The sequence below is a fragment of the Scyliorhinus torazame genome, chromosome 14, assembly GCF_047496885.1.
Source record: "Scyliorhinus torazame isolate Kashiwa2021f chromosome 14, sScyTor2.1, whole genome shotgun sequence".
Lineage (NCBI taxonomy): Eukaryota > Metazoa > Chordata > Chondrichthyes > Carcharhiniformes > Scyliorhinidae > Scyliorhinus > Scyliorhinus torazame.
The window spans coordinates 57,348,131-57,358,318 of NC_092720.1; the positions used below are offsets into that span (position 1 = coordinate 57,348,131).

At 47.4% G+C, this 10,188-nt stretch overlaps 1 protein-coding gene across 6 annotated transcripts in view; it reads right to left on the bottom strand.

Moving 5' to 3' along the window:
- mcf2l2 (MCF.2 cell line derived transforming sequence-like 2) overlaps window positions 1-8,210 on the bottom strand; it is a 650,277-nt gene extending 642,067 nt beyond the window's left edge. For all 6 annotated transcript variants that reach the window (XM_072474222.1, XM_072474228.1, XM_072474225.1 and 3 more), the window contains exon 1: window positions 7,850-8,210. In XM_072474222.1, coding sequence (XP_072330323.1) covers window positions 7,850-7,928 — 79 coding nt within the window. In that variant the 5' untranslated portion in view covers window positions 7,929-8,210. The remainder of the gene's footprint in view (window positions 1-7,849) is intronic.
- Between the last annotated feature and the right edge of the window lie 1,978 nt (window positions 8,211-10,188).

Sequence of the window (10,188 nt, forward strand, 5' to 3'; positions counted from 1 at the left end):
CCACGGATCGGTGGGCCCCGATCGTGGGCCAGGCCATCGTGGGGGCACCCCCCGAGGTCAGATCGCCCCGCGCCCCCCCCAGGTCCCCGGAGCCCGCCCACGCCGCCTGGTCCCGCCGGTAAATACCAGGTTTGATTTACGCCGGCGGGACAGGCAATTCCTGGGCGGGACTTCGGCCCGTCCGGGCCGGAGAATCCAGCGGGGGGTCCCGCCAACCGGCACGGCCGGATTCCCGCCCCCGCCCAATCTCCGGGAGCGGAGACTTCGGCGGGGGCGGGGGCGGGATTCACGGCGGCCAACGGCCATTCTCCGACCCGGCGGGGGGTCGGAGAATGACGCCCCATTTGTCCCATCACTTACAACTGCTGGTTATTAAAGCGTAAAGGAGCAAGGGTATGGATTCACGCAATTACATGAAGGATGAGATTAGTGACAACTCATTTCAATGTCACGTGGACTAACAATTCACAATTTGCTACTAATTTTTCAGATATGTACAAAATACTTATGCGTTTTTGAATACTTGTTTAAACCAGTCATTTCAGTTTATATGAGAGCTGCTGCTATCACATCTTTGGTAACTAAATAGTACTTAACTCTGAAAATCCTGAAATTGAATAAATATTAAAGCAGCGGCAAACTTATCATTGAGGGTAGTGCCAATTCTAAATTTCCTGATTCACCAATCGCTCTGACCAATCCAAATTAGTTTTCTCGTAAAGTTTGAAGTAAATTAACCATTGGAGGATGAGGTGCAGAATGGTCTAACTCATCACCAATTGCACCATTGCAAGAAATTTTCAGCCAGTGTTAGACATAGTGCAACGCAGCCACTCACCCAACCTACAGGATGACCAATACTACTGCATCAAAGAAAATAATTACAGAAGGCATTACCATTGTGCACAATAACTCAAATGGTTCAATGGTAACCAACCTGAATCAATGGTTACTTAAATCCTTTCTAACTTTTCCAAGAATTATTTCCTCAACTCTGATATAAAAAGAAATTCAAATTGAAATTTGATATTCGGTATTAATACTCTTCTGGTATAAAAAGTAACGAGCAAAGAAAAAGCTAAATAATACCCCACAACAACCTGCTTTAATCACTGTGATTTGACGCACATTGCAAATGATTTGTACACACTGACAAACTATGTTCCTATGGTTACTACATTGTAATTTCTTAACCGAGCCCTTCTGACACTTACATCAGAAGACTTTGTACAATCCCGCTAAGGAGCAGAATCCTTAAGACTTTAACAAACTGCTTGACTGCATTTATTAGACGTACAATATTCAGACTACTAGAAAATAAAGTTCATCCTGGAAGTTGTTGCATCATGAAATTACTTCACAAAATCACCAGACATTATCTCAAGTGCATTTTTCATTTCAAAATCTATCAATTTGTAAAAGCTAATCAGTTCTGAATCAATCGAACCTCACAAACACCTTTCCACTTGAAGATTATTTTACAAAACAATTTTACAAAAATTGCTTCTCTGCAAACCTTACTTTTACAATTAGTTGCTGAATAAATTTCTGCACATTTTGAATTAAATCCAGATGAATGCATAACATTTAGTATCAGGTAAGGGTAAGTATCAGTGCCGCTCCCGACAGCCCCGGGGAGATACTCAGGGAGTCCGGTAGTAATAGCTTTGTTGAGAATTTGGAGGCAGTTTTGACATCACTTCGGGTTGGGGGCAGGGTCAAGGGAAATACCGATTCGGGGGAACCATAGATTTGAGCCAGGGAAGTGGGATGGAAATTTTCAGAGATGGGAGGAGAAAGGAATTAGGACACTAAAAGATTTATTTCTTGGGGTCGTTTTGTGGGATTGAAGGAGCTGGAAGCGAAGTTTGGGCTGGAGCAGGGGGAAATATTTAGATACATGTAGGTTCAAGACTTTGTCAGAAAGGAGATACAGAGCTTCCCAGTAGAGACGGCTTCCACATTGCTGGAGGAGGGGCTGACGACAAGGGGACTGGAGAAGGGGGTAGTATCGGCGGTTTACGGGGCTGTTTTGGAGGAGGAGAAGGCGCCGCTAGAAGGGATCAAGGCAAAGTGGGGGGGACGAGTTGGGAGAGGGTATGGAGGAGGGGTTCTGGTGTGAGGTGCTCCGGAGGGTGAACGCCTCCAACTCATGTGCGAGGTTGGGGCTGATACAGCTGAAGGTGGTGTATAGAGCGCACCTTACAAGGGTGAGAATGAGCTGGCCTTTAAGGGGGTAGAAGATGTGTGTGAATGTTGCAGGGGGGGGGGGGGCATAAACCACGTTCATATGTTTTGGTCCTGTCCAAAGCTGGAGGATTACTGGAAGGAGGTGTTTAGGGTAATCTCTAAAGTGGTGCACGTGAAACTGGACCCGGGCCCTCGTGAGGCCATATTCGGGGTGTCGGACCAGCCGGGGTTGGAAACGGGCGCGGAGGCAGATGTTGTAGCCTTCGCCTCGTTGATCGCCCGAAGGCGGATCCTTTGAGGGTGGAGATCAACCTCTCCACCCTGTGCCCTGTCGTGGCGGGGGGACCTGCTGAAATTCTTAACGCTTGAAAAGGTCAAATTTGAACTGAGGGGAAGGATGGAGGGGTTCTACAATTCATGGGCTTTATTCATTATGCACTTTCGAGAATTGGATCACATCGAACATTAGGGGGGTTGGGGGCTGGGAGGGTTGGGGGGAGGGGGATTGTATGTGTTAATGGTGACTATGGGTGATTCCTGATTCCTTTTTGTCATTTGTTTATGTTAACATGCGTGCCAATGTCTGGGGTTTGGTGGGAGGATGGGATCGTTATTATTAATATGGGGATTGACATTTTGTTTATTGTTGGGTGTAAATTTGGGAGAAAATGTGAAAAGGGAGGAGAATAAAATATATGTTTTTTAAAAAGGTAAAGGTAAGTGTGCATAAAAAGGTAAATGTGAATTATTTCTACCACCATAATGAATTACTATGTGATAATTCAGTGTCTTTAATTTTTATGCCCAATTATGTTTCTTATTAAAATGTGGTTTAATTTCTAAGTAAATAGATTTTGAATTGTTAGATCTGAGGTAAGCAGCCACGCATAAGCAGGAGTTTAGAGCACAAAGTGGTTTATTACTAGTTACAACCAAATACCACCACTCCCCGGAGGGTTCCTTATCCGGCGTGCACCTCGATCGAGGTTTTTATATCAGGTGTCTACACCTGTTAAGGGGAAGCCCAACCCCTTTACTGGCAAAGTTTATATTCCCTGGCGGGCACGGGAAACCTGATGGTTCCTATCCCCTGGACTCCGCTGGGGTTATAACATCCCCCTCCCCTCACTAAGTCCAGAGACGTGTCCATGTCTGTCGAAACCTGTCCTGGACCTCTGGCCCGTTTAGATCGGGTTAATGCTCTGGTGTCGTTTTTGTCGGCCTGGGCTGTGTACCGGACTGGAGGATGGCACTTGCGTGACCCTGCCGAGGCCGAGGAGGCGTTGCTGGCGCAGCGGCCGCTGCCTCGGGCAGGGGCAGCGTGTCCAACTCGATCTTTGATTTAGAGCCGAGTAGATCCTCATTCAACATCTCGCCATCCTCACTTGGGGAGCTTTTGTCGGCAGCCACAACCAGGATGGGACCGGTGGTGACGTCAATAGCGGCAGTAGGGCCAGTGAGGAGCCTGGCGGAGCTGGGACTGAAGCGGGGCGAGCTGCTCGGCGGGACGTCCAGCACATGACTACAAAAGTGTTCCATGTGACGATTGGATTCTCGGCCTTGTGCCCTGGCTTTGTAGGATACCAGCCCAGTTGCTGCCAAGATGACACCTGGGACCCAAACGGCCCCCTTACCAAAGTTTCAGATGTGCACGGCATCGCCGGGGACGAACGTGCGGTCCAGCGAACGGCGACCGGCATCGATCTCGGACTGGTTCTGGTTCCAGCATATCCTCCCACCTAAATGGGGACAAAGCTCAGGCGGGTGTGGAGGCAACGGCCCATCAAGAGCTCCGCTGGTGCGATGCACGTCATGGCATGCGGTGTTGTGCAATTAAGAAAAAGAAAACGAGCCAGGCGGAGTCCCAGGATCAAGCCGTCAGCTTCTTCATGCCCAGCTGAAATGTTTGGACCGCTCTTTCAGCCAGTCCGTTTGAAGTCGGGTGGTAGAGAGCAGTCCTCTCGTGTCGAATCCTGGTGGCAGAGGCAAATGCCGCAAACTTTGCGCTTGTGAACGCCGAGCTGTTATTGGACACCTGTACCTCGGAGATTTTGTGTGTACTGAAAATCTGGCGTAGTTTTTCCACGGTGGTCCCGGCCATTGTCGCCTGCATCTGTACCACTTCCAGCCACTTAGAGTGAGCGTCTACCTGGAGGAGGAACATTGCCCCCTGGAAAGGGCCCGCAAAGTCGACATGAACCCGGGACCAAAGCCTTCCAGGCCACTCCCAAGGGTGGAGTGGGACTGACGGGGTTAATCGTTGGTGCGCCTGACATTGGGGGCATCGCTGAGCTACTCGTTCAATGTCCGTGTTGATGCTGGGACATCAGATGTAGTTCCAGGCGAGCATCTTCATTTTAGACACCCCCAGGTGTCCGCTATGGAGATCCAGTAAGAGCTCCTCACATCCATGGATGGGGACCACCATGCGGGTGCCCATATGAACATGCCGTCTTCGATGCTCAGTTCTTGCATCTTCACCATGTAAACCTTTAGGTCCTCAGGCAGAGCCTGGTGTCGGTCCAATACTGTACCATGTGCCTGACGCAGGAGTGCTGTGGATCGGTCTGGGTCCAACCACAAATGCGAGATCCCGTGACCGGTAGTGAGTGCATGAAATGGAGGGATGGCTGGCGTGATTTCGTGCATGCGCGGAACAGCTGCCGTGATTCCGTGCATGCGCGGACCGTCGGCATATTCTCGCGCATGCGCGGGGGGTTCTCTTCTCTGCGCCGGCCCCCGGGCAGTATGGCAGAGCCCTACAGGGGCCGGCATGGAAGGAAGAAATGCCCCCACAAAACAAGCCCGCCCGCAGATTGGTGGGCCCCGATTGCGGGCTAGGCCACCGTGCGGGTCCCCCAGGGTCGGATACCCCCTGCGCCTCCCCCCCCCCCCCCCCTGAGGACCGCCCACGCATACTCACCTGCCAGGTCCTGCCAGTGCGCGAGTTGAGTAATTCACGCCAGCGGGAATGGCCAAAAATGAACGTCCGCTCAGCCTAGCAGGGCCCGGGGAATTGGGAGAGGGCCCACTGTCAATGGCCCCCGACCGGCGTGGCGGGAATCCCACCGCCGCCCCTAAAAACAGCGCCAGAGAATACGGCAGCCGGTGTTGGGGCGGCGGGGCGGGATTCGCACCTCCCACCGGGAATTCTCTGACCTGGCAGGGGGTCGTAGAATCCCGCCCCTTATGTTGCCTATCCCTTGGCCTCTGCTGGCATTACAACAGGTGTAAAACAATTATTAAATTCCAGAAATTTCTGAATGGATCAATTCTAAAAGTTCAAATGGGAAGATTGACCTTTTATTACACGAGATTGAGTAAGAACAAATTCAGTATTGAAATCACCTGAAGCCCAGTGTCATCGCTGGATTCTCAGACCACTAGTGAATGATGGGGAGATGGTGGCCGTGGTGTGAGAGAGGGAGTTAGCAAAAAAGGCAAGAGGTGGCTCTCTGGTCAGACCCCCCCCCCGCCGCATCCCCTTTTCCAATGCCGGGTCCCTCAATCAGTGACTGAGTGACTTTAAACAAGGGACCCACTGGAGCCTGCAAACAACCCCTCACTGGTCCCTGCATTTTGATGCCCGCTCCCATCCAATGGGCTAATACCAATGGCAGCAGGGTGAAGCCCTTAAGTGGGCCTTAATTGCCATTTCGGGACCTCAAGGACTAGGTAGGAAGGCTGTCCATGGGTCTTCCTGCCATGGATTTAATGAGGGTGGAGACGGGAAGGTGGTGGGGTCCAGACCTCCCACTCTCCCCCCTGTTTAAATGTCCTTCCGGCTTGAAAACCACCACCGGGGAAGGCATTAAATTCTGATCCGCAGCTCCAGAAGTGCAGTGTATCTTTGGTAGTGAACTGAAGGTTTAGCTTGGATTAGGTACTCAGTGTCTGAAATGGTACTTGAACCCACAACAATCTGACTCAGTGGTGAGGGTGCTAATAGTGAGTCACGGTTGACATTGCAGACAACCATGGCTACCTTTTACACTGTGCTGCATCATACAATCATTTTCTGTGAGGTGCAGTTATTTATCTTGCCTAGAAACATCTGAAGAATATTGATTTATTTTCTCCAATAAATTTTCTACTCTGAATCCAACTATTTTGTGACTGCTGGAGTGGAACAGCAACAACAAATGTGCAACGTCAATTCCTAAGAAAGCACGACACAGTATCAGTTCTTCACAAAGCCAATCACACATGTTGGGGCTATTACTTATGGGGGGGGGGGGAACGAGTGAGTCAGGCCTACATAGTCCTGCGGATTTATGGCATCGCTAATGATGGTTTAATGTTCAGCAAACTACTGGACTTCCTTTGTAAATTCTCTACACATCATTTACAGGACATAGGATTTATCAGAATATAAATAAGTGATTAATGCTCACGCAAGATCATCACACAACATTGGCATGGAACACATCGCAAGTTGCAGCTTATTTAAACGACAGACTAAAACCCACTGGATAAGATTGTTGCAATATTGTTAACTCTTTCTTCTGGTTGGTATCGGGTACACATATGAAGCATTGCAAACTTCATTGACCTTTTCATCCCCATTAGCGACCAAAGAGAAATATTATCAACGTTTGTAAAGTGTAACAGATACTGCTGAGTGGCCACACACTAATCCAAACCTTCCATGAGTTATAAATTACTCAACCTCATGTCTTATGACATCATCTGACTCATTGGAGTACCTGCCTGCTGATTATTATCCACTATCCATTGTTCTCTTCTTACTGCTGATGCAAAAGTAAAGGAAACTCATAACGTGTCGACTTTGATCAAGTTAATTATTTTTGCAATAGCCTTCTGTACTGATGCTTGCAAATAACAGCTACATAAATTGTATAATTTAACGTCTAAACTCTAAGAAATACTCAGAATAAAGTGAACATTTGCATCACTTGAATGCCAAAGGAACCAGTACTTCAGATGTCTACCAACATTCAACCTTTTATTTTATTTCTTTTTTTTGCGTTAGCACCCATCAAGGGAAAGAAAAAAATATTTATCCAGAAACTTGCTATGTTTCCCTTTGGACCCAATTATATAATGAACAATCAAGTCAAACTAAGCACAGATCACTATCTACTCTCTCCCCGTGTACACAAACATTATGTTATAACCTCAGTCATATGCACCTGTGCGACATTTATCTTTTTATTAGTCTTTTTCCATGTGACCCTTCAGAGCAGGATTGTTGAGTAAGTACACATTAGTAATGAATCAGTTTTGTTCCATTAATATCATTCACTGGCAATGAAATGAGGATTTCCCAAACTCCTCTCGCTCATTTAACAGAGGTATACCAGTCATAATTGCCTCATGATTCGGTTTTCTATTTTGGAACAAAGGTGCCAGGAGTGAGAGGAGATTAGCCACAAATTACTCGGCGTGGAATGTGCTTTTTTTTGTGATGCCAGAGAGGATCTTATTAAGGTTATTCGAAGCATATTTTATACCCCATTCAACCAATATCCCCAAATCCTTTTCCTCAAATTCGACCATTTTCATGGTGTTTGTTGAAGCATGATTATGCAGCCATCATACCATTTATATCAGATCTAAACTGAATTCTTCAAATATGCTGGTCTGCTTTGAGTGCGTATCCTTCGCACAGGGCTAAATAAAATTAAATGCTTCTTACCGACATGAGTGATAACATTGACCAGTCGCTGTGTGAGTTCTTGATGTGACATCTCTTCTTCCCTTAGACAGAGGAGCATCTCACAGCCCTCAGCACCAAACCTACAGCTGCTCCTGTAGAATCTTCTCACACAAAGACAAGTGCCACTCCCAGCAGCAATATTCCATTCAAGATACTGTTGGTGTTGCAGCTATTTCTGATTCTTTTTTTGGCATTTTCAGTAATATTCGACACCTCCTTTTCAAAAAAACATACGATTTTAGGCCAAGGAAACTCAACATCCAGATATTTTTAGCGATGTGAGGACAAAGCCGATGAAATTCTGTATCAGACCTGCTTGCTGCTCATTTCTATTAACACTGAGTCAGGCTTAAGCAGCAAATCAGTGTGCAGCTACCTGCCTCAAGGGAGATGCTGGGGTGACCGTACTTCAGACCAAAACCTGGAGTTAAGGATTATTAGGACTGGAACAGGAATAGCATAAAAAGATGACAGATCTACAGCTTTAGTTGAATTAATTTAAACATTCTGCTTCACATTTAGACCAAAATTACTTCCTTGTTTAAAAAATAAATCTTTTAGACTCAAGTAATCACATATCAGCCTGACACATTAATTGTCTTTGGTTGTCCGTTTGGATTATCATTTTTTATGAGTCTCCGGTTAAATAATATTTTCTATTGACATATGGTCATTAGCTGCTTCAATGTCTGAATATTAGCAACATGGTAACACCACCATCTGCCACAGCCCGGGCAGACAAAATATGCAAAGGCCCAAAAGTCATGGTCTCCAAGGACGATCGATGTGAAAAACCTTAGAAATGCAATCTATGAGATGCAGCTGCTACCTGCCCTAAAGCCTTGAGGGATCATTTCTGAAATGACAGCTGAAATCAATGCACTCTGCAATCCCAGCATGTGTTTGAAATGAAGGAAATGCAGAGCAATCCTGTGAAGTATGTGAAGAAATTGTAAACACAACATGTTTAGAAAGAACCTTTGCAGTCAAGAGGTTAAGAGGGCAGAAAATATTCAGTTCGAATCCCTGAACAATAATGCTGGCCCTGGGAGCCAAACCAAATCTATGCCACAGTGAGACTGTTTTCCTGTTACAATTCTTTCTTTATGAGAATCCACTGTTCACCTAGATGGCAAATGTTACCTTACAGGTCAGTACAGGGATCCCCTGTGGTCGTTCCCCTTAGTAACAAGTATACAACTTTGGGTACTGTTGTGGGGGGGTGGGGGGGGGGGGGGAACTTACCAGGGGTAAGCCATGGGGTACAGGTCTCTGGCACAGAGTCTGTCCCTGTTGCTCAGAAAGGAAGGGGGGAGAGGAGTAGAGCATTAGTCATTGGAGACTCCATGGTTAGGGGGATAGATAGGAGATTCTGTGGGAACGCGAGAGACTCGGGGTTGGTGTGTTGCCTCCCAGGTGCCAGGGTGCGTGATGTCTCGGATCGTGTTTTCAGGATCCTTAAGGGGGAGGGGGAGCAGCCCCAAGTCGTGGTCCACATAGGTACCAACGACATAGGTAGGAAAAGGGATAGGGATGTAAGGCAGGTATTCAGGGAGCTAGGGTGGAAACTTAGATCTAGGACAAACAGAGTTATCTCTGGGTTGTTACCCATGCCACGTGATAGCGAGATGAGGAATAGGGAGAGAGAGGAGTTGAACACGTGGCTACAGGGATGGAGCAGGAGGGAGGGTTTCAGATTTCTGGATCATTGGGGCTCATTCTGGGGTCGGTGGGACCTCTACAAACGGGATGGTCTACACCTGGACCAGAGGGGTACCAATATCCTGGGGGGGAAATTTGCTAATTCTCTTCGGGAGGGTTTAAACTAGTTCAGCAGGGGCTTGGGAAACTGAATTGTAGCTCCAGTATACAGGAGGTTAAGAGTAGTGAGATCATGAGTAAGGTTTCAAAGTTGCAGGAGTGTACCGGCAGGCAGGAAGGTGGTTTAAAGTGTGTCTTCTTCAATGCCAGGAGCATCCGGAATAAGGTGGGTGAACTTGCGGCATGTGTTGGTACCTGGGACTTCGATGTTGTGGCCATTTCGGAGACATGGATAGAGCAGGGACAGGAATGGTTGTTGCAGGTGCCGGGGTTTAGATATTTCAGTAAGCTCAGGGAAGGTGGTAAAAGAGGGGGAGGGGTGGCATTGTTAGTCAAGGACAGTATTATGGTGGCAGAAAGGACGTTTGATGAGGATCGTCTACTGAGGTAGTACGGGTTGAGGTTAGAAACAGGAAAGGAGAGGTCACCCTGTTAGGGGTTTTCTATAGGCCTCCGAAAAGATCCAGAGATGTAGAGGGAAGGATTGCAAAGATGAT